This window comes from Jaculus jaculus, chromosome 20 (genome assembly GCF_020740685.1).
Source record: "Jaculus jaculus isolate mJacJac1 chromosome 20, mJacJac1.mat.Y.cur, whole genome shotgun sequence".
Lineage (NCBI taxonomy): Eukaryota > Metazoa > Chordata > Mammalia > Rodentia > Dipodidae > Jaculus > Jaculus jaculus.
In genome coordinates this window covers 22556331-22579745 of record NC_059121.1, presented here as the reverse complement: position 1 = coordinate 22579745, position 23415 = coordinate 22556331, and the positions used below count along the sequence as shown (strand labels likewise).

Below are 23415 nucleotides of genomic sequence, written 5' to 3'. Positions count from 1 at the left end.
GGAGGCAGAGGTAAGAGGAGGATCACCAGTGAGTTTGAGGTCACCCTAAAACCACATAGTGAATTCCATATCAGCCTGGGCTAGAGCGAGAGCCTACTTGGAAACCCCCGCCCCTCCACACACACCCAAAATAAAGGAAATAAATACTGTTTAAAATTTGAATGTGATACATATCTCTAAGTACATATGCACAAGTGTATATACACAGAGTTTCCCCGTGAAAGGGTTTCACCGCAGGCTTCGCAGTGCGCATCAGTAACCCTAAAAAGTTTCAGGAGCCGGGCGTGGTGGCGCACGCCTTTGATCCCAGCACTCGGGAGGCAGAGGTGGGAGGACCGCCGTGAGTTCGAGGCCACCCTGAGACTCCATAATAAATTCCAGGTCAGCCTGAGCTAGAGTGAGACCCTACTGCGGGAAAAAAAAAAAAAAAAAAGAACAAAAAAGTTTTAAGTGGGGAAAAGTTTTAGAGTGGCCTTCTCCTGCAGGGTTCTGGCGCCCCGGGCGTGCACGTGGATGCCGGGGTTGGGGGTGGTGGTTGGGGAGAGGACACCGAGTTTGTTTGGTTTTTTTTTGGGGGGGGGGTCCTCACCCCACCAGCTCAGCTGGGGACCCAGCGGAACTTGTAGCCGCCCTGGGCGGTCCTGATGGTGAAGGCGTTGCCCTGGGGGAAGGCGAGCGTGCGGATGGTGCGGTGGCTGCGGATCGGGGTGCAGAAGGAGCCGCCCTGCTCGGGCCCGAGCCCCAGCCCGGCGCGGCGGCCCACGCTCCGGCCGCAGGCGGTGCGCAGGCCCCGGAAGGCGCCGTGCAGGTTCCCGGGCCTGCGGGTCGGGCTCGCGGCGTCCAGGCCGGCCTGGGGCGGCGGCTGCAGCCGGGGCCGCTTGGCATCGCGGCCGCGCAGGGCTCGGTCGCAGCGCTGGGAGATGTCCCTGAGGATGGCGTCCACCTCCGAGCCGTCCTGGCCGGCGGCGCACAGCAGCTCCTCCAGGCTCCGCTTGGCCGGGGTGGCCGGGGGCAGGAAAGGCTCCGAGGAGGCGCTGCCCTCTCCCGACTGCGTGATCATCAGCTTCTGGGGGGATGGAGGGGAACAGAAAAAAGGTCGAGGGATGGCTTAGCGTTTAAGGACCCAGGTTCGATTCCCCAGTTGCATAGATGCACGCATTTGGAGGAGGCCCTGGCGTGCCCATCCCCCTCTCTAAAATTAATATATTACTAAAAGTACTTTTTTTTTTCTTCTCCTAAGTCGAGAAAGAGCCATCCCTGGGGCACCACCGCCAAAACATCCCCCACCACCACCACCTCCTGTCTGTCCACTCAACTCACGTCCAGCACCGACGCCAGGCGCCGGGTCCGGCTGGCTAGCTCTTTAAGCTGCACGTTGCGCTCCCGGAGCGACGCGATCTCCTCTTGCTTTTGCGTCAGGGTCTCGTGCAGCTGCAGAAGGACACCCACCCCTTCAGCGGGGGAGTCCACTCTGCAGGAAGGCTACTCCGGGTCCCGGCCGCTAGCCGCCAGCACGGGGACCCAGAGGGCATGGACACTCCTGACTGCAATCAGTTTAGTGGATGACTTGCATTAAAAGCGTGTCTCAGGGGCTGGAGAGATGGCTGAGCCTGACAAGCCTAAGGACCCAGGTTCCAGTCCCCAGGACGCACATAAGCCAGATGCACAAGGTGGCACATGCGTCTGGAGTTCATATGCAGCGGCTGAAGGCCTTGGCACACCCATTTTCTCTCTCTCTCTCTCTCTCTCTCTTCCTTTTTCTCTCTCAAATAAATAAAAATTTTTTAAAAAAGTATATCTCGCCCGTGTGGTGACGCACGCCTTTATTCCCAGCACTCGGGAGGCAGAGGTAGGAGAATCTCCATGAGTTCAAGGCCACCCTGAGACTACATAGTGAATTCCAGGTCAGCCTGAGCTACAGTGAGACCCTGCCTCGAAAAACAAACAGAGAAGAAAATATATCTCAGTGAAACCTCACTGTACTGACGTGGGCAACAGACACACCGAGGGCTGCTTCTGAAGAGCCTCCATTCTATGCCTCAGTTTGCCTATCCATAGACTGGGGCTAGTGAGAGTTGTGTTAAGTGAGAGGAGAAAGTAAGTTCATAAGCCAGGCACACAGATGGCCTTACAAAAGTATTGGTAGCTCTATTAAAAATCTAGTTATAAGCCAGATGCACAAGGGGGCACGTGCATCTGGAGTTCATTTGCAGTGGCTGGAGGCCCTGGTGTGCCCATTCTCTCCCTGTCCCTCTCTCACTCTCTCTCTCTCTGCCTCTCTCTCTCTCTCTCTCTCTCTCTCTCTCTCTCTCTCTGTCAGTCTCAAATAAATAAATAAAAATAAGCAAAGAAAAAAAAAATCTAGTTGGAGCCGGGCGTGATGGTGCACGACTTTAATCCCAGCACTCAGTAGGAGGATCGCTGTGAGTTCAAGGCCACCCTGACACTGCATAGTGAATTCCAGGTCAGCCTGAGCTAGAGTGAGACCCTACCTTGAAAAACAAAAGAAAATCTAGTTGGAGGGCTGGAGAGATGGCTTAGCAGTTAAGGCGTTGGCCCGGGAAGCCAAAGGACCCAGGTTCGACTCCCCAGGACCCATGTAAGCAAGATGCACAAGATAGCACATGCATCTGGAGTTTGTTCGCAGCATCTGAAGACCCTGGCGCCCCTACTTACTCTCTCTCTTTCTCTCTCTCAAATCAAATAAGATAGATATATATATATATATATATATATACACACACACACATATATATATGTATATATATATATATATGTATATATAGATTGCTGGAAGGATGGCTCAGTGGTTAAAGGTGCTTGCTTTCAAAGCTCGCCTCCCTGCCTGGGTTCAGTTCCATGCAAAGTGGGATGCAGAGTGCTTCACACATCTGTGATCCCTACAGCAGTGGGACGCACAGCCAGGGGACTCTGAAGCTCATGCAGTCTGCCAGTTCCCACATGCCACATGCACCTTGTGGCATGCACCTCCACGCACATAATTTATTAATTAATATATGCCAGTGATACACACCTGCAATCTCATCACTAGAGGAGGCTGAGGCAGGAGGATCCCAAGTTCAAGGTCATCCTGCCTACACGGTGAGTTCAAGAAGAAAGAAAGAGGGCTGGAGAGATGCCTTAGCAGTTAAAGGCGTTTGCCAGTGAAACGAAAGGACCCAGGTTCGATTCCCCAGGACCCATGTGAGTCAGATACACAAGGTGGCACATGCATCTGTGTTTGTCTGCAGTGGCAGAAGGCCCTGGCATGCCCATTCTCATTCTATTCATTTTTCTAGCTCTCTCAAATAAAACAAAATTTAAAAAAAAAAAAAAAGAAGAAGAAGAAACGGGGGCTGGAGTGATGGCTTATCAGTTAAGGCATTTGTGTGCAAAGCCAAAGGATCCCCGTTTGATTCTCCAGGACCCACGCAAGCCAGATGCACAAGGGGGCGCATGTGTCTGGAGTTCATTTACAGTGGCTGGAGGCCCTGGTGTGCCATTCTCCCTCTCCCTCTCTCTCTCTCTGCCTATTTCTCTCTCAAATAAATAAATAAAAATTATATATAGGGCTGGAGAGATGGCTTAGCGGTTAAGCGCTTGCCTGTGAAGCCTAAGGACCCTGGTTCGAGGCTCGGTTCCCCAGGTCCCACATTAGCCAGATGCACAAGGGGGCGCACGCGTCTGGGGTTCGTTTGCAGAGGCTGGAAGCCCTGGCGTGCCCATTCTTTCTTTCTCTCTCTCTCTCTCTCTCAGTCTCTCTCTCCTCCTCCTCTCTGTCACTCTCAAATAAATAAAAAATAAACAAAAAAATTATATATATATGAAGGAAGGAAGGAGGGAGGGCGAGGGGAGGGAAAAAGCATAGATCTGGTGGTGTGACATCCATCTCTTCAGTGAAGTTGGAAACAGCTTGGGCCACAGTGGCATCTACATGAGCCAGTAGCAGATTTACAGTTTGGTGAACCCCTGACCTTACTAAAACCACTTCTGCCCAACGCCAGACCCAGTCCCAGCCCGGGCCCTACTTGGTTATTCTCAACGAGAGCATTCCCCAGCGCCCTCTGGTTCTGGTCGGCCACCTCCTTCCAGTACTGCTCAGGTGGAGGCAGGTCTGGGGCACCCCGGGGTGGGGACTGCAAGGCCGCTGGGTCCAGGGTCTCCGACAGGCAGGAACCAAAAGACGAAACATCGCCAGGGGAGAAGGGGAAATCGCCGCAGGTCAGGGAAGGTGACATCAAAGAGGAGTCTAGGCGGAAATGGAGAGCTCAGAGTCAAGGCCAACCAGCTCCAGGGGCAGAATACCAAACAGATCTCGGTTTGCATGAGGCTTGTCTTTGTAAAGGCGAGCCCATACTTAGCAGGTGTCCTGCTAAACTGGCGAATCAGTTTGGGCCTAGAAGTCACCTTGGCACTTTGTCACTCTCTCGCCACTCAACCTCTGCCCAGCCACATCGCAGAGAAGGCACCCCACTTTCAGAACTCAGAATTCCCACTGACAAACTCACAACACCTACGAGAGGGCTGGAGAGATGGTTCAGCGGTTAAGGCATCTGCCTGCAAGGACTGGGGACCCAGTTTCAACTCCCCAGGACCCACATTAGCCAGATGCACAAGGTGGCACATGCTTCTGAAGTTCGCTTGCAGTGGCTGGAGGCCCTGGCGCAACCATTCTCTCTCTATCTACCTCTTTTTCTTTCTCCGTGGCAGGGAGGGGATGTCCTCAGTATGAAGGACTCTGACCCACTGGCGAGGGGCTGGCTGGGTTTACCCCACAATCCGGACTATCTGAGTTTTGGGGTGGGGGTCACCCCAGCTGTTACTTACCTGCAATGAGATCATCCACGGTGTCTCTAAAATTCTGCAAGTCCAAGTCCGTTTCAGGTGGCAAAGAATGGTTCTAAAAACAAACCAAGGGAGCCGGACGTGGTGGCACATGCCTTTAATCCCAGCACTGGGAAGGCAGAGGTAGGAGGAACACTGTGAGTTCGAGGCCACCCTAAGACTACATAGTGAATTCCAAGTCAGCCTGAGCTAGAGCGAGACCCTACCTTGGAAAAAAAAAAAAAAAGCAATAAATAAACAAATAAAACCAGGGTGTAAGCCAGTCAACGCTGGGCCACCAGGGCCACAATTCCCCCATGGGATGACGTCCTTCCAGGTTCCGAACTCACTCACGTTCACAGGCAAGTGGCATACCCGAAAACTCGGGCTTCATCCTGCGCAGGGGAATGTCGGGATTTGAGCTGTGCGTCCCAGGAGGGAAGCCTGGGACCCAGGGTGCTCCACAGGCTGTTTGGCCCAGTCACTAAACAACTAGTTCACTCCATTTATTTCCTAGACTAGGAGCCACCCCTGCAAGAGCAGAGAGTGCGAACATCAGGATTTTTCCCTCCCAAGACCCCACAGCTTGCCACTCCCCCCAACTCACAGAGAGAAAGGGGATGGTGGGCTGTGGGAAGGGCCATGGGTGCTGCAAGTGTGGCTTTGATGTCAGCTGCACACTTGCTCTGCCTCCTACAGGGTGTCTATGAGGGAGGAGAGGTAATAGGGAGCCCAGGGATTGCGTGTGTGTGTGTGTGTGTGTGTGTGTGTGTGTGTGTGTGTGTGTGTGGTGTGCATTGGTGCACATATGCGCACATGGGCGGAGGTCAGAGGTGGACTAGAATGTCTCAAGAGCTCAACAGCTCTGGAAATCTTTTGTCTCCGTCTCCCCCGAGCTGGGATCACACGCGTGGCCTACCATTTCCATGGGTGCCAGGAATTGGAACTCAGGTCCTCGTGATCGGAATGCTATTGCCAAATCTTTCCCGGATGGCTTTTTTGTCCTGTTCTTGTTTTGTTGTTTTGCTTTTTCTAGGTAGAGTCTCACTCTCGCCCAGGCCGACTTGGAATTCACTGTGTCGTCTCAGGCTGGTCTTGAATGAACTCTCAGCGATCCTCCTACCTCTGTCTGCCTCCCAAGTGCTGGGCTTAAAGGCATAAACCACTGTGCCAGTCTGAATGCCTTTTATTTTTTTTCCTTTCCTTTCCTTAGGAATGCTTCCTTCTAAGGAAGGCAGCAGTAGGAATGGAAAGGAGTCTCCAATCTATGAGGTAAGGGAAAGCATCCCAGATGTCCATCAGAAATGTCTATTAAACTGGACTGGAGAGCTAGCTTAGCGGTTTAGGCGTATGCCCGTGAAACTTAAGGACCCAGGTTCAATTCTCCAGCTCCCACGTAAGCCAGATGCATATGGTGGCATATGCATCTGCCCTGGCATGGCCATTCTCCCTTCCTCGCTCTCTCGCTCTCTCTCCCTCCCTCTACCTCTCTCTGTCTCAAATAAATAAAAACAAAATCTTTAAAAAATAAATAAATAAAAAGAAATGCCTATTAAACTGATTCCGCCATCAACTGTTGCCTCTGTGTTCATCACGTTGTCATCCCCGAAGCCCTTCAATAACAGTCACATATGTTGAGGAAGAGAAATGAATTCTAACAGTTACCCCATCCCCACCCCAGGTCCTAGTTTCAAAATACCCAGGTTCCCTCAGGGAAGAAAGAGGGACAAGAGACCTCAGTACCTGTTAAATATTGAGGCCTGTGGGTCTGATGGAAAATGTGGGGCCTGGTAGTATGTGCCTTTAATTCCAACACTCAGGAGGCTGACCTAAAAGGATCATTGTGAGTTTAAGGCCAGCCTGGGCTAGAAGAACACACTACTCAAAAAAAAAAAAAAAAAAAAAAAAAAACAACACCCTGGGCTGGAGAGATTGCTTAGTGGTTAAGGTACTTGCCTGTGAAGTCTAAGGACCCAGGTTCAATTCCCCAGTACCCACATAAGCCAGATGCACATGACGGCTCATGTGTCTGGAGTTTGTTTGCAGTGGCTAGAGACCTTGGTGCACCAGGCAAGCACCTTAACCACTAAACCGTCTCTCCAGCCCTTGGTTGCACCCATTATCTACCTATCTATCATCTCTCACATAAATATATATATATATATATATATATATATATATATATATATATATATATATATATATATATATATTTGAGGTAGGGTTTCACTCTAGCTCAGGCTGACCTGGAATTCCCTATGTAGTCTCAGGGTGGCCTTGAACTCACAGCGATGCTCATACCTCTGCTTCCTGAACACTGGGATTAAAGACGTGTGCCACCACACTCAGCTTAAAAAAAATATATTTTTAAAGACTTTTTAAAAACAACTTTGTGTTCATTTTTATTTATTTATTTGTGACAGAGAGAGAGAGAGAGAGAAAGAGACAGATAGAGAGAGAGAGAGAATGGGCACACCAGGGCTTCCAGCCACTGCAAATGAACTCCAGAGGTGTACGGCCCCTTGTGCATCTAACTAACATGGATCATGGGGAATCAAGCCTCCAAACAGGGTCCTTAGGCTTCACAGGCAAGCGCTTAACCGCTAAGCCATCTCTCTAGCCCTAAAATATATATATTTTTAAAAATGTCTTTCCTGGGCTGGAGAGATGGCTTAGCGGTTAAGCGCTTGCCTGTGAAGCCTAAGGACCCCGGTTCGAGGCTCGGTTCCCCAGGTCCCACGTTAGCCAGATGCACAAGGGGGCGCACACGTCTGGAGTTCGTTTGCAGAGGCTGGAAGCCCTGGCGCGCCCATTCTCTCTCTCTCCCTCTATCTGTCTTTCTCTCTGTGTCTGTTGCTCTCAAATAAATAAGTAAATAGCTAAATAAAAAAGAGTAATGAACTACAAGCCTTTCTAGTTGAGAATCAACTTGTTTAAATAATTTTAAAAAATTAAAATTAAAAAAAATGTCTTTCCTGGGTAGGACTCCTTACAACATGATCCCTCCAGACACAAAATGGCCTGGATATCCATGACCTCACAGTGCCTGACACTCCCTACACAAGACCATCATAAGAGGAGGAAAAGATGATGACATCAGAATAAAAGAGAGACTGATTGAGATGGGGAGGGGATATGATAGAGAATGGAGTTTCAAAGGGGAAAGTGGGGGGGGGAAGGTATTACCATGGGATATTTTTTATAATCATGGAAAATGTTAATAAAAATTGAGAAAATAAAAAAAAATGTCTTTCCTTATTTGAGCATCCAGATCTAAGAAGGTTCAAGTGGCCTCCCCAGGGAAATGGTCCTGGAGGTGGCCACGTATGCAGTGTCCTTGTGAGCTCTATCCCAAGGCTCTAAGAGGCCCTCAAAGGAGACCCCGCTGGTTAACCAGTTCTGGGAGGTGCTCATGAGCTCTGGAGAATTTGCTGTTTCCTACAGACTTTGCAGTCCCAGCACCTGCTATAATTAGGAGCCTAGAAGTCCTGTTCCTGTGGCTCTCGTGGTTGCTAAGATGACCTCTCCTTCTGGACACTTCACGTGCCACCAGTGAGCCAGTTTTCTGGCCTCCCAAACACCAGTGCTGAGACACTGCATCCTCCGGCTGGGATGCCACCCCCACCCGCTGCCAGAGGTGGATGTGGGACGGAAAAACAGTCTCTCTGGTCCTTGATGGCGAGTGATCAGGGCTTGCGGGAGGGCAGAGGAGGGCTTTCCACGGTCCCAACAGCCGAAGGCCCATTCATCCAAATGGCAAATGCTTTCTGTCCATCCAGAGTCCTTCCCTCTTTTCCCCATTGACTTCCACTCTTCCTTAAATACCCACGGAATAAAAGGTGGTGAGTGAGCGACGGGGTGGGGGGGCAGGATAGGGATCCTGTGCGCTCGCACCCAGCCAGCCAGCGTGGTCCCTCACTGCCGCGCCACGGTACCAGGGTACCGATGGGAGAGGAATCTCACTGAAAAGCATGGTCACGGCGTGTCCTGATATGAGAATGCATAACGCTCTGGAAAGAGAGGAAGAAGCTCAGATCTGCTTCCTGCAGACTGAACGCATCCCCACATGGGAACTCTCCAAGAGTCGGGCGTGGTGGCGCACGCCTTGAATCGCAGCACTCGGGAGGCAGAGGTAGGAGGATCACTGTGAGTTCGAGACCAGCCTGAGACTACAGAGTGAATTCCAGGTCAGCCTGGACTAGAGTGAAACCCTACCTCAACATTATATATATATAATTATATATATAATTATATATATATAATATATACATATTATATATATATATATATAGAGAGAGAGAGAGAGAGAGAGAGAGAGAGAGCCCAGAGGGACACTGCATATATATAGACATATGTATTTCATATGTATATGAATAAATCATATATGTATATGAAACCTCAAACCTATAATGCCTCAAATATATATATTGAGGTAGATTGAGGCCCCACCTGGAAAAAAAAAAAAAAAACAATAAAAACTCTCCAAGAATGCATGACCACCTCCCAGAACTGGCAGGAGCTGGGACTCCTCTTGGGGCCTCTTAGAGCCTTGGGAAAGAGCTCAGAGGGGCCCGGGGTAGAAGGCCACCAGGAGAAGAGACTCAGTCAATGCTTCCAGCTGGCTCTGAGAGGACCCAATGGAAGACAGCCCCACCACATCCCAGCTGCGCTGGGAAAAGTACCTGCGAGGCGGCGGGGTGACCAGCAGGGGTCGCGCCGGAGCCGAGGAGCGTGGTGCAGTCGGCCAGGTCCTGGAGGTCTATGGTGGTGAGGGCTGCGCGGGGAAGATGGGGAGCCTGAAACTCGGGGGGCGACCCTGGTGGGGGGGGCACCAGAACCCAGGGACAGGAGAAAGGGAGGAGAGAGAGGCTGAGCTCCCTGTCGCCCACCTGACGCGGAGGTCTCGGAAGGCGGGAGACGTGCATGCAGGTGCCCCGGGAATGGGGGGGATCGGTCTCACCTGGCAGCTCCACGGGGTCAGCATCCCGGGGGTCCTCGAACACCGACACTCGGCCTCTGCCACTGCCGACCGGGAAGGGCTTCCGCGGAGAACAGCTCAGCTAACCCGGCACAGAAACGGGGTCCGTGTGTTTTGGGGTGGGGATAGGGGATGCAGATCAGCGCTCAGGGGTACGGAGCTTGCACACACGCACACACACCCGGGGGACGTCCGGACACCCCACCTTCCTCTCCGGCTTCCCGGCTTTGCCCAGGGGCCGAGGCGATGGGTCCGGCAGCATCCTGTTGGGACAGATGCTATCGAACGCCCGGCGTCCCGCCTGCATCCCGTCCATCAGCAGCCTGGATGCGGAGCCGCCTGGGGGCGGGGGGGGGGGGTGGTCCCCACACTCACACACCTCGCGCAACCTGGCCGTGCTCGGCTGGGTGCAGGCGCGTGGCCGGGGAGGAGCCCGGGGAAGGCGGGGAGGGCTGCATGTAGGAGGACCGCGGCCAGGGAGGGGGCCCGCGCCCGAGCGCCCGAGGTGGCGCCTTCTGCCCGGGACAATGCGCCCCGCGCGCCCGCGCGCGCGCGCGCGCCAACGGCACCCTGGCTTCTTCCCCACTCCACCCCTCCTCGGCCTTGGCGCCGCAGCCAGGGCACAGGGAAGGAAGGGGTGGGGGGACACCAGATTCACACACACCTAGGATGGAAAAACGAAGGAGTCTCTCTTCATTTTCTTGCAGACACAAAGGCAAGGCACACCTGGAGTGACAGCTAGTAAGGAAGCAGAACTTACCCGCAGGAACTGCCCTCCAGAACCAGTCCCCAGGTTACAGAAATTCTGTTTTTCCTCTCCCCCCCAAACTTGGACAGCATTCAGGGTCTTGACTGTTGAACTTGTATTTCTTCTCTAGCTCTTTGGCCTATTGCCCAGAGCTCCGCTCTGCACCTCAGCCTTACACCTGAACACAAGTTTGTTTGTTTTTTTTAATTCTTTTCATTTTTAGTTTATTTTTTGGTTTTTCAAGGTAGGGTTTCACTCTAGTCCAGGATGACCTGGAATTCACTCTGTAGTCTCAGGGTGGCCTCGAACTCACGGCGATCCTCCTACCTCTGCCTCCCGAGTGCTGGGATTAAAGGCCTGCGCCACAACCGGGCTGGAGAGATGGCTCAGCGGTAAAAAGCGCTGCCTTGCAAAGACTGAAGACATGGGTTTGATTCCCCAGTACTCATGTAAAGCCAGATGCACAAGGTGGCACGTGTGTCTGGAGTTTCTTTGCAGTGACAGGGGCCGTGGCCTGTCCATTGGCATGTCCATTCTCACTCTTGGTCTATCTCTGCTACTCTCAAATATATATTGTATAAAAAGGATCAAGTAAGATAAGGTATAGGGCTGGAGAGGTGAATTATTGGTTGGATAAGATGCATGCCTGCAAAGCCAAAGGACCCAGGTTCAATTCCCCAGGACCCACTAAGCCAGATGCACAAGGTGGTGCATGTGTCTGGAGTTCTTTGCAGTGGCTAGAGGCCTTGGTGCAGCCATTCTCTCTCCCTCTCTCTCTCTCTCTCTTTCTCTACCTATCTGCCTCTCTCTTTCTCTACCTATCTGCCTCTCTCTTTCTCTGTTAAAAATAAATAAATACATTTAAAATATTTTTTTAAAGAAAAGAAAAGGTGAAAGGGCTGAAGCAGGAGGGTTGCCACAGGTTGGAGGCTCACCTGGGCTATATAGTGGAATACAGACCAACCTGAGCTAAGAATGAGACTGTCTCAGAAAGAATGAAAAAGAACGAAAGGAAGGAGGTAGGAAGGGAGAGAGAAGAAAAAAGAAACAGGTCTGGAGAGATGGCTCAGCCTTTAAGGTTCTTGCTTGCAAAGCCTCACAACATAGGTTTGATTCCCAGTACCCACATAAAGCTGTGGCAAGATGTATGGCCTAGCACACTCATTCCCTTTTCTCTCTCTTTCTCTGTCAAGTAAATAAAATATTTTTTAAAGAAACAGAAAGAAAGGAAGAGAAAGAAAAATGGCATTTACAAATCCCCCGGTTTAAAAACCCATGCTAGACAGTCCCAACTCTGAACCCACGGTGGCCTGAGCCGCCAATGCCAGCACTTAGCTGTGCTCATTAGAGCAACCCTCCCCTTCGGTTTCACAATCTTAGCTCCAGTCCTCCCCCAGGAAGGAACACCCTCTGAATGTGAGTCAAGGGCACCTCCCAAAAAGGAGTGTGTCTGGGGGAGGGGAGATTTCCTTGGCTAGATCCATCCAATTTAAACAATCAGCTGAAGCCAGGCATAGTGGCCTACGTACGCCTTTAATCCCAACACTCAGGAGGCAGAGGTAGGAGGATCCCTGTGAGTTCGAGGCCAGCCTGAGACCAGAAAATGAGTTCCAAGTCAGCTTAACTTGTACAGCCCCTGGCCCCCTGTGCTGGCGGGAACTAAGGTGAGGCGAAACTGGTCATCCCCCAACCTCTGGAACTGGCATTGTTTCACTGGCAGGGAGAAGCTCTGGCTTTAGGGTACAAGGACTGGGATCAGTCCAGCCAGAAGGGAGACCAATGCCTTTAGGAAAAATAAATCATACCTGCCTCAAAGGAGTCGCTTGCTTCGAAGCTGGGCGGGGTTTTTATGTAAAGCAAATGGTGCTTAGTATAGACAAATTGTGATTTGTTTGTTTTTCGAGGTAGGGTCTCAGTGTAGCCCAGGCTGACCTGGAATTCACTCTATAGTCTCAAGGTGGCCTTGAACTCGCAGAGATCCTCCTACCTCTGCCTCCTGAGTGCTGGGATGAAAGGCATGCACCACCACACATGACTCTAAATTGTGATTTAAATATATATTACATAGATATAGATATGTATATATAGATGTGTGTATATATACACACACACACAGAGGGAGAGAGAATGGGCATGCCAGGGCCTCCTGTCACTGCAAATGAATACAGGTGCATTCTCCACTTTGTGCCTCTGGCTCTACGTGGGTTCTGTGGAATGGAACCCAGGCCAGCAGGCACTGCAAACAAAAGCCTTAACTGCTAAGCCATCTCTCCATCCCCCAATGTATGTATGTATGTGTGTGTGTATATATATATATATTTTTTTTTTTTTTCAGTTATAATTCCAGCTTCCCCCAAACCTGGTCCTGGTTCTGTCCTGTGCGCCTGGAAAGCTTAGCTCCGGGACAGACAGATCTGGAATTGTTCGGGAATTGACTGATCCCCACTGCTGAAGTCACCTCCCTCCAAAGCTGCTCTTTTCAAGAAGGCCTAGACCACCTCCTCACAGCCAGGTCAGGGGGCCCTGGACAGTTTAGGGGTGGGGTGGGACAGGTGGTGTGGTCCTGCTTGTTTTTCCCCATAGCAGAGCAGCTTTTCCTGGGGTTCGAGGTGTGCCCATTTCACTCTCACAGGAGAGTTAGTTCCTGGGCATCTTAACACATCAACATATCAAAGGGGGGAAACCCAAGGATCCAGAATAGGACACCCCAACTCTGGAGAGTACCTGGAAGCTGCAGTGGGCAGGGAATGCAAAGAAAGCTCTCTAAATTTGCTTTGAGTTTGTTTGCTTTATTATTTGGTATACATTGTGACTTATTCTAAATGTAACAGCACAGACTGGGAGTTCCCCCCACTTACACACAATCATACAATTTTTTTATTTTGAAAAATAAAACCATAATGGACCATATATCTTTACCCCTGATTGTCAACCATTTCCCCTACTTTATTTCTTGCTTCGAGTGTTTTCTGCGTCACTGTGGGTGGCTCCATTGTGTAGCCTACCACTGGCCTTTATTTGTCCATGGTCCGCACTGTCCAGACCCCTTGTGAGGCGTTTCTGTGAAGCATCTCTTCAGAGCCACACACCCGCTTTCTCACATAGGCGCCGTTATTCCGGTGCAATACAGGCATCGACTTGCCCAAGAGCTCCAGGCAAACTGGTTCCAAGCCCTACTCTGTGCTTCCTCCACCAAGTGAAGCTTAATGTTACTTAAACTTCGCAGGTGACACCCGTGGAGCCACAGGAAGCCAGAAACCCTCTGACTTCTCAGCCCAGTCGCCTTATCTGTCAACCGAGTCCTCCTGGAGCCCGGCTGGAAGCAAGGCCCCTGCTGAATACATACGGGAAGGTGCAGAATGGGACGGGGCACCTATCGCAGGAAGAGAGTTTTGGAAACTTTTCTAAAGACCCTCCATGGGAGAAACTTAGCAACGTGGCTAAGGGTTAAGACTGCCCTCAAGTCCTATGAACCCCAGTGTGTCATCCTCTGAAAAAAAAAAGGGGGGGACAATGGCCTGCTTGTTGTACCATTGTTGGAAGAAAAGGATGTTAAATACAGTACCTGGCACGCTGCAGTCTTTGTTACCCTGGGTTCACAAGCAGCAGGGTCGATCGGAACTACCCAGGTGACTACCGAGGAAATGGGCCCTAACCGGCTGCGACGCTGTCCTGTCCAACATCTGCTGGCTGCCCCCGCCCGCAGGTTCCCTGTAAGGCAGTATCTCTTGCTTTACCCTCTAACAGTGTGCCCACCTAGTCCCCAGAGCTTCCAGCCCCAGGACACCAATGAGCATGACCATGCCCTCTGCATGGCAGAGACTACTGTGGACGTCCCTCTGCCCCGTGCCCCTCGGGTCTTCAGCCTGCAGGTTGACATGCCAGGGTTCAAAGGCAAGTCACCCCGAGCTCCTCCGACTACTGAACTATGCATCTTGAACTCACCAGGTTGTTTCGGAGCGAAGTTGCGGGGAGGGAGGAACCCATGGAATTGCCAACTGCAGGGCCCGGCGTGGTGGCACACGCCTTTCATCCCAGCGCTCTGGGAGGCAGAGGCAGGAGGATCATCCCCATGCCACCCTGAGACTACATAGTGAATTCCAGGTCGGCCTGAGCTAGAGAGAGACCCTTCCTACCTTGAAGAAAAGAAAGAAAAAGAAATTGCCAACAGCCCTGATCCACCAATTGACCTCACCTGTCACGGGGCAGAGACACTACACTGCACTGCAAAAGTCACACTCAGACCAACCAAGACGAGCTTTGGGGTGTGTGCGTGTTGGGGGGCAGCTCCCTTATGCACTCGCAGCAAAATAAACTACTAGACTCTGTTATTGGACATTCTTTACAGCCGGCAGGACGGCAAGCAGAAATCCCAGCTCTTGCTCTGCTATTTGGATCCACACACCGCACGGTCCCCACACAGTGGGAAAGGGGTGGGGGGAGGGAGGGTGCCCAGGGCACAGAAGGAACCCGAAGGCCCGTCCTTTATTTCCAGCTCGGTGGCAGGCTGCACTTGCCTAAGATCTGGGCTGGCAGCATGTGCGTCAGGGAGGCGTTGTTGATGGTCACCAGCAGCTGCAGCTTGCCCAGGCAGTCTTTGAGGGTAGCCTCGGGGTGCTCGCCCATGCGCAGGTCCACCCCGCGAGGGAGCCGCAGCATGCGGTCGGCCAGCGCCAGGCAGCAGATGGCCAGCAGCGAGGGCGTGTAGCTGGTGAAGGCGTAGTCGGCCAGGCTCAACTCGGCCACCCCGCGGGCCAGGCTCTGGGCTTCCAGGGCCTCGGAGAGCTCCGCCTGGCCGGCCTCCACGCGCGTGTGCGTGAAGTGCTCCAGGAAGAAGCTGATGGTGGGCGCGCCCAGGTCGAAGCGCAGCCGGTGCAGCACGATGCACTCCAGGTTGTACAGCTGCTGCCGGGAGAAGGCGCCGCAGCACAGCGCCAGGAGCTGTTTCACCCGCGGCAGGTGCGCCTCCACCTGCAACGCAAGGCGCCAGCTCAGCCCCCGGGGCGCCCCAGGCCCCGCCCAGCCCGAGCCCCCCGCCTGCCTCCCGAGCCGGGAAGAGCTGTGCGTCTCTTCCGGAGAGCCAGGCCAAGTCACCCACAGCCTGCTTTCCACACCACTCCTCTACCTACAATCCAACTAAAGGAAAAATTTTTTAAAGGGGGGCGGGGAGAGCTGCAGCAATGGCTCAGCTGTTGCAGGCACTTGCTTGCAAAGGCTGATGGCCCAAGTTCGATTCCCTAGTACCCACTTAAAGCCAGATGCACCAAGTAATGCGTGCACACGGAGTTCGTTTGCAGCGCACCCCGACATGTGGAGGGTGTGTGCGCACGCGCGTGTGCTTTTGCTTACAAACTAACATTTTGTTGTTTTTCGAGGTAGGGTTTCGCTCTAGCCCTGGCTAACCTGGAATTCACTATGTAGTCTCAAGGTGGCCTCGAACTCACAGCGATCCTCCTACCTCTGTCTCCCAAAGTGATGGGATTCAAGGGGTGCGCCAGTAAAAAAAAAAAATGTTTTGAATAATAGGGTTGAAGGCCTGGAGAGATGACTTAGCAGTAAAGGCATTTGCCAGCGAAGCCTAAGGACTCAGGTTCGATTCTCCAGTACCCACATAAGCCAGATGCACGAGGACGCCGTGCGTCTGGAGTTCGTTTGCGGTGGCTGGAGACCCTGGCACGCCCATTCTCTCCCTCTCCCCTCTCCCCTCTCCCCTCTCCCCTCTCCCCTCTCCCCTCTCCCCTCTCCCCTCTCCCCTCTCCCTCTTTTTCTCCTCTCTCAAACGAACAAATAGATATTTTTTTCAAAACAATAAAGAGGGTTGGGAAATTGTCTTGGCCCTCCGCCAGAAGAATATAGGTGCAGAAACCTTTTAGGACCCTCTACAGCCCATGTCTTTGGGAGCCGAAGATTGTTTACAGGAAAAACGTAAAGGCAGGCTTTAGCATGCAACCATTTGCAAGCCTCCTCCTCCGAAATAAGTTCAAGCAACCCAACCTTGGATTGTGCACCGGAGCGACCTGAGTGGAGACGACTTTTTTTTTTTTTTCCCTGCACCTCGGGTCCCCAACGCCTCCTTGGAGGTTACCTGTTTGCAAGCGATGAGCAGACAGGTGACTCCGAGCAACTGGAAGCAGTCTGCAGCCACGGGCGTGGTGGAGAGGAAGCGGTCGAGAGTGTTCACGGTCAGGCACAGCGACTCGAAGGACAGGCCGAACTGGCGGTGCACCGGGATCAGCCAGCTGAGCAGCTTGCAGCGGGATTCCGCGGTCACCTGCCGGGATGGAGGGGAGAGGAGGGAGGAGGGGACCAAGGGGAAGGCGGTTAGCGGACCGGGAAGTAGGAGGAGCTGGTGAAAGGGAGGGCCCGGGTAATCCCGGAGAAGAGGGCAAAGCTTCAAATCAATGGAAACACGGGGACGGAAAACCGAGAGTGCTGCCGCGCCAGGAACCCGGGACGCCTGGATCCGGGCCTGGCGCTTGTGCGGAGAGCGCAATGCATCGCGCCCGTGGCCCAGCACGGTCCACCCGGCAAGTCAATGGAAGGTGAGAGCAAGGGAGTAGTTCACTTTTGCAGATGGACAGATTGAGACTCCGGTGCGCTCACGTCTGTTTTCCTCCCTCCACCACCCTCTCTCCTTCCTCCTCCTCCTCGCTGCTCTCCTAGACCCTTCCTCTTCCATCAGTCCCTCGCCCCTGCACCATTCACTCCTTGTCTCCACCACGCCCGGCTCAAATCCAACAACTTTGGGTTGTTAAATAGATTGCCCGAGGTCAGCAGGAATCACACTCAAGTCTAGGAACCGAACACCTTGTCTGTAGTCTCGCTGCCCCACTTAACTTGGAGACCGGGGGGGGGGGCTGTCTACACCCCTTTTTCCCCTCCACCTGAGAAGTGCAAAGTGTGTGGTGGTGGGGAACCTGGCCCATAGAGCTTGGGGAGGGGGAGAGGGAGATGGGAGCGCGCTGCGGCAGGGGACTGGCTCTCACTTGCGGCTGTCTGGCCAGCGACTCGCGCGGGTGGAAGTGGTTCTCCTGCGCCCTGCGGAAGGCGTAGCAGCTCTGTCCGTACTCGCGGAAAGTCTGCAGGTCCAGGGGCGTCAGCGGCTGGGCCAGGCCGGCCAGGGGGTTGCAGTGCTCCCGGGCTGCAGCCGACGCGGTGGGACTGTCGGAGCTGGAGCCGGAGCTGGGGGATTCGAACAGGTCACAGACGCCGGAGTCCCCGGGTAGTGGGCACGGGTTCAAGGGCCGCAGCGGCTCCTTCCTCCGCAGTCGAGGGAGGGCCCTGCTCTTCTTCACCGGGGCACGGAGGTTCTGGTCATCGTTCCTTCTCCCGGTACCCGCAGCGGGACTGGAGGGACAGGGGGTCACCATCCCGATGCCAGCCGGCTGGCCACTCGGCGATGCAAGGCGCGCGCGGGCCGTGCGGCGCGGCGCAGAGGGATGCTGGGGAGGGGAGACCCGGCCTCTAAGTATCCCGGCCCGTCCACCACTCCCCCGGCCTCTCACTGGCTGAGCCCACGGGGCGGCACCAGGGCCGCGCTGCCCACCGGGCGAGAGCCCCTCCCCTCGAGCGTGCGGTTCCCCGGGGGCGGAGCGAGCATCCCGCGTCGCCCCGGCAACCGCGGCCGGCGGCCCGGGGACCCTGGCGCCAGCGCAGCGCGCGGAGCCCAGCCTGCCCACGAGCCCAGGCCCAGCCAGGTGAGCAGCCAGCCGGCCCGCCCGGGGGCTCGGCTGCACCCGCGCCCAGGGGACACGTCCCTGTCGTGGGCCAGATGGTCTCGGCACGTATGGACACACCTTCCCAGGCAGGTTCTCGCCTAGGGTTGGGCCATATGGCGAAAGGTCTAGCATTCTGTCCACACAGAGAGTCGCAAATTCTTCATTTGAGACTATTTATTTGCAAGCAAGAAGATGATGGACAGACAGACAGATAGGTAGGGAATGGGCGCGCCATGCATGCGTCACTTCCTTACGTGAGTCGTGGGGAATCGAACCCGGGGCGTCACGCTTTGCACGAAAGCGCCTTTAGCCGCTGAGCCACCTCCACAGCCAGGGACTATGTTTGGTTTGAGTCCTCCGGCGGGGTGTGTGTGTGTGTGTGCATAGGAGCCAAGCTCTCGTGATCTCCGACACCCCCGGGGCAGCCAGCGTGCGGTCCCCCGCGCTTTGCACCGGGCCCAGGCTCCGCGCAGCCCGTGAAGACCCCGATGCCGCGGCCGGGCGTTTCCGGGTTTCGCTCAATTGCTCACAGCCTGTTCTGCTTTAGGTCATTAACCTTCTGCACGAGGCAGCCCAACCTTTCAGGGTTACTCCCAGCGTCGGGGGAGGGGGCGGCGAGGGGAAGAAGGGGGGAGAACAGGGCCACCTTGCTCAAGTCCTTACTGATTTAGTCCACAAACTCCTGTCCTGGCTCATCACATTCTTCCTTTTCTTTCTGTCTCCCCCTCTCTCTCTTCCTCTCTCTCTCTCTTCCTCTTCCTTCCTTCTTCTCTCTGTCTTCCTCTCTGTCTCCCTCTCTCTCTCTTCCTCTTCCTTCCTTCTTCTCTCTGTCTTCCTCTCTGTCTCTCTCCCCCCTCTCCCCCCCCCTCTGTCTCCCTCTCTCTGTCTTCCTCTCTCTCTCCCTGTCTCCCTCTCTCCCGCTCGCTCTCTCCCTCTCTCGCTCTCTCTTCCTCTCTCTCTTCCTCCCTCCCTCCTCTGAACCTCCCTAAAGGTCTTCTGACCCTTTAAGAGAAGGGACAACCAGGGTACGGAGAGCATCTGACCCACCTCGTAGACGTGTCCCAGGGGCAAGAAACCCAGGTACCAAGTCCACCACCGAAGCGAAGCCTTCAAGGGGTCAAGTTGCTGCGCCCCGCGGCCGCAGTCAGACCCCGGCTTCCTCTCCGCTCCAGAAGAACTCCTGACAGTTGCTGGAGTCCAAGGGCAGACTTCTGCCCCCCGAGGAAGAGTGACCAGGGCAGGAAAGTGGCTCCAAAAGAAACAAGGGGCAGGAAAGAAACGGGTTCTGGGCGCTCGCTCCTACTGTCCTGTGAGTTCTCCTATCTTCCAAGTTAAATCGTGTCACCTGTAACACTGGGGTCAGCCAAGAATCACCTGGTAGGAATTTTCACTTGTGCCAGGCCCCTCTATGGCCTCTCAGACTGTTGTTGGCTCACTGAATATTCAGGAAGGGTGCAGGGGAGATGTCAGATATTAGGGGTTTTTTTTACTCAGAGAAGCTTTCTGAGTAAAAAGGAAGAATCTCTCCACTAGCCCAGTCCGGTACAGTGGAAGGGTCATGAAGCAACCGTCCTAGGGTCCAAATGTTCCCATTTATTAGTCATCTTGGACAAGACATGACTGAGTCTCCATTTCCTCGTCTGTGAAATGTTAATAATTACTTGCCTGTGGGATAGGTGTGGAAAAAGTCAGTTGATCTGAAACCCAAACACTGCGTGGGCTATTCCTTACTAAACTATGCAACGAACAGATTTCTTTGCCTGGCATTCAAATTTAACTGGACATACTGTTGTCTGTCAGCCTTACTTGGGGGCTATGGAAGCTCACAGGAGCAACTAAGTTTGGCCTGAAAAGGGCTCCCCAAAACATTGATGGTTAAGCCAAGATAGGAGGAGGAAGGTGGGAGAGAGAAGGACTTGGGAACAGTTATTCCAAGTGGAGAAGGATATGGGAGGAAATAGAAGCAGAGCTGTGTGGAATTCTATACAGATGTATCTCAGAGCCAACACCAATCCACAGTGCCTACAGAAAAGTGGAGGGGAAAGAAAAGGCTGGAGAGCTGACTCAGTGTTTAAGGCACTTGCCTGCAAAAGCCTAACAACCTGGGTTCATTTCCCCAATACCCATATAAGTCAGATGTACAAAGTGGCACATGCATTTGGAGTTTGCAGTGGCTAGAAGCTCTGGCGTGCTTAAAGTCTTTCTTTCTCTCTGCTTGTAACTAAATAATTTTTTTAAAGGGGGAGAGAAAGAAACAGATGTAATAGCTATATTACACTTTGTGTATATTACACTCAGTCTTGACAACAGCTCTACAAGATGGCTTCTATGACTGTCTCCATTTTATAAATGAGAAAATGAGAGGTCAAAGGTTTAGCCTCGCTTCTTGTTCCATGCTATGCAGCCTCAACAGCAAGATCATCCCCTGCCTTGTATACTACGTGAAGGATTTGGATTTTTACCCGAAACCACTGAAGAGAAGAGAGAATCCCTGTGTTAAAAGATGACTCTGTACCGGGCATGGTGTCGCACGCCTTTAATCCCAGCACTCGGGAGGCAGAGGTAGGAGGATCACTGTGAGTTCGAGGCCACCCTGAGACTACAGAGTAAATTCCAGGTCAGCGTGGGCCAGAGTGAGACCCTACCTTGAAAAAAACAAAACAAAAAGGATAAAAGATGACTCTGAGGCCTGGAAAAATGGCTTAGTGGCTAAGATGTTTGCCCGCAAAGCCAAAGGACCCAGTTTCGATTCCCCAGTACCCATGCAAAGCCGTATGCCAAAGGTGGCACGTGCACTTGGAATTCGTTTGCAGTGGCCGGAGGCTCTGGCATACCCATTCTCCCTATCCCACTTGCTCACTTTTTCTGACTGTCTCTCTCAAATAAATAAACAAATACAAAAATAATATTTTTTAAAAGGATTACTCTGACTTGTAGAAAATGGATTAATTGATAGGCGCAAGTTTGAAGACCAGGTAGGTGTAGAAATTCAGGGAAGAAATGGTCATGGGCCAGGTGTAGTGGCCCATAACTTTAATCCTAGTACTTGGGAGGCAGACATAGGAAGATCACCATGATTTTGGGGCCAGCCTGAGCTAGAGCGAGACCCCACCTTGAAAACCGAAAGATTAAAAAGAAAAAAGAAATGGTCATGGACAATAAAGAGATAAGCGATCCCAAAGATGTTTAGGAAATGAATTAAACGGGGTCTCAGGCTGGAGAGATTGCTCAGTGGTTAAGGCACTTGCCGGCAGTTAAGACTCTTGCCTGAAAGCCTAATGACCCAGGTTTGATTCCCCAGTACCCATGGAAAGCCCAATGAACAAAGTTGCACACGCATCTGGAGTTTGCTTACAGTGTCTGGAGGTTGTGGTGTGCCCATTCTCTCTCAATGTCTCTCTCTCTCTCATCTCACCTTGCAAATAAATAAAATACTTAAAAGTTTTTAAATTTTAAAAGGAGGGGGTTCTCAACATTGATGTTAGGAGAAATGAAGATTCAGAGTCTGGCTTATGTCCCGAGGGAAGTGGTAGATGGGGTTAAAACAATGAAGTCTCGGGCTGGAGAGATGGCTTAGCAGTTGAACGCTTGCCTCTGAAGCCTAAGGACCCCAGTTCGAGGCTCAATTCCCCAGGACCTGTGTAAGCCAGATGCACAAGGTGCCGCATGCATCTGGAGTTCATTTGCAGTGGCTGGAGGCCCTGATGTGCCCATTCTCTCTCTCTCTCTCTCTCTTTCTGCCGCTCTCAAATAAATTAAAAATAAAAAAAAATAAAAAAATAAACAATGAAGTCTCCATAACTCTAGTTAAGGCCAAAGAGAAAATTATGTTGTCATCCAGCAAAGCCTTGAAGCTAGAACTCAGTCAAGACCCAAGCATCACAGGGCTAGAGGATCGCTATTCAAACAGTGAGTTCACACAGGGAGGTAGAAGTGGTCACCTTGTGTTCAGTCTTCTCAAGATTTTGATTGACTTAATTCAAATTCAATACAAATATAGCTCTCCTGTGCTTCATGAAATTTGGCAAAAAGGAAAAAAAAAAAAACTTGGAGTTTTTCTGAGTTAGTGTAATGTCCCAATCCTGAAGGATCCTTTCATCCAGGGGATGTTTTTTTTTTCTTCTTTTTTCCATTTGTTCTCTCAGTTGTTGGGTAAAACCTCATCTCCAGCTGATTATATTTGGTTAGGAAGCCCCTTGCAAACAGTTGCCTTCACAGCTGAGGCCTGGATTTGACACTTAGGCCTTCCCACCTGCTGCCTTCCAGAACGGCTTTCCCGGGGCCATCCACCACCTGCGATTTCTAGAACGACCCTCCATGGATAGAGTCGAAAAGCAAAAGTCACTTGGCCACCTCTGCAGACCATGATGGTGGGAAGCATGACAGTAGCCTTGTCGCCTTTTCTTTGCTCCTGGTTATAGTCTGTGTTCATTGCAGTCATCGAATGTTTATGATCACCTGGTGTGCTGGTGCATACCCTTAATCCCAGCACTCTGGAGGTAGGGATAGTATTGCTATGAGTTTGAGGCCAGAATGACACTAGTCATGAATTCCAGACCAGCTTGGCCTAGAGTGAGATCCTACCTTGAAAAACCAAACACACACACACGTTTTAGTTGTGCCAAGCACTTTCTAAGATGCCAGCAAAATCTCAACAAGTAGTGGCTAGAGGCCTTGGTGTACTCATTCTCTCACTCTCTCTCCTGTCTAATAAATAAATAAAAATATTAAAAAATTTTAGCTGGGCATGGTGGTGCACGCCTTTAATCCCAGCACTGAGGAGGCAAAGGCAAGAGGATCACTATGAGTTCAATGCCACCCTGAGAAGACGTAGTGAATTCCAGGTCAGCCTGGGCTAGACTGAGAACCTACTTTGAAAAACCAAAAATGAAATAATAATAATAATAATTTTAGGGCTGGACAGGTGGCTTAGCAGTTAAGGCACTTGCCTGAAAAACCTAAGGACTCATGTTCGACTCTCCAGGTACCACGCAAGCCAGACGCACCAAGGTGACACAAGCTTACAACGTTGCACATGCGTACAAGGTGGTACATGCGTACAAGATTGCACATGCGTACAAGGTGGTACACGCGTTTGGAGTTTGACTGCAGTGGCTGAAGGCCCTGGGGCGCCAATTTTCCTTATG

At 52.3% G+C, this 23415-nt stretch overlaps 2 protein-coding genes and 1 long non-coding RNA gene across 5 annotated transcripts; 1 reads left to right on the top strand and 2 right to left on the bottom strand.

The window, feature by feature from the left end:
* Positions 1 to 467: 467 nt before the first annotated feature.
* Positions 468 to 10112, bottom strand: Mcidas (multiciliate differentiation and DNA synthesis associated cell cycle protein). 2 transcript variants are annotated; one of them, XM_045139012.1, is made up of 7 exons: positions 10008 to 10112; positions 9785 to 9884; positions 9507 to 9640; positions 4828 to 4900; positions 4029 to 4249; positions 1321 to 1431; positions 468 to 1066 (listed from the first exon to the last, which is right to left on the bottom strand). In XM_045139012.1, exons 1-7 carry the CDS (start codon positions 10107 to 10109, stop codon positions 599 to 601), a joined length of 1209 nt encoding a protein of 402 aa, XP_044994947.1. In that variant the 5' UTR covers positions 10110 to 10112; the 3' UTR covers positions 468 to 598. The 2 variants fall into 2 exon arrangements, with proteins under 2 accessions (XP_044994947.1, XP_012805692.2); XM_012950238.2 differs by having other exon boundaries at positions 9507 to 9598.
* Positions 9541 to 14810, top strand: LOC123456264. Its single transcript, XR_006634427.1, has 4 exons — positions 9541 to 9591; positions 10510 to 10595; positions 12886 to 13062; positions 13777 to 14810. It is a non-coding gene; the product is annotated as an uncharacterized LOC123456264 (long non-coding RNA).
* On the bottom strand, positions 13365 to 17926 carry Ccno (cyclin O). Of its 2 annotated transcripts, none has more exons than XM_004664940.2 (3): positions 17537 to 17926; positions 16636 to 16821; positions 13365 to 15521 (listed from the first exon to the last, which is right to left on the bottom strand). In XM_004664940.2, exons 1-3 carry the CDS (start codon positions 17918 to 17920, stop codon positions 15036 to 15038), a joined length of 1056 nt encoding a protein of 351 aa, XP_004664997.1. In that variant the 5' UTR covers positions 17921 to 17926; the 3' UTR covers positions 13365 to 15035. The 2 variants fall into 2 exon arrangements, with proteins under 2 accessions (XP_004664997.1, XP_044994948.1); XM_045139013.1 differs by having other exon boundaries at positions 13365 to 15452.
* Between the last annotated feature and the right edge of the window lie 5489 nt (positions 17927 to 23415).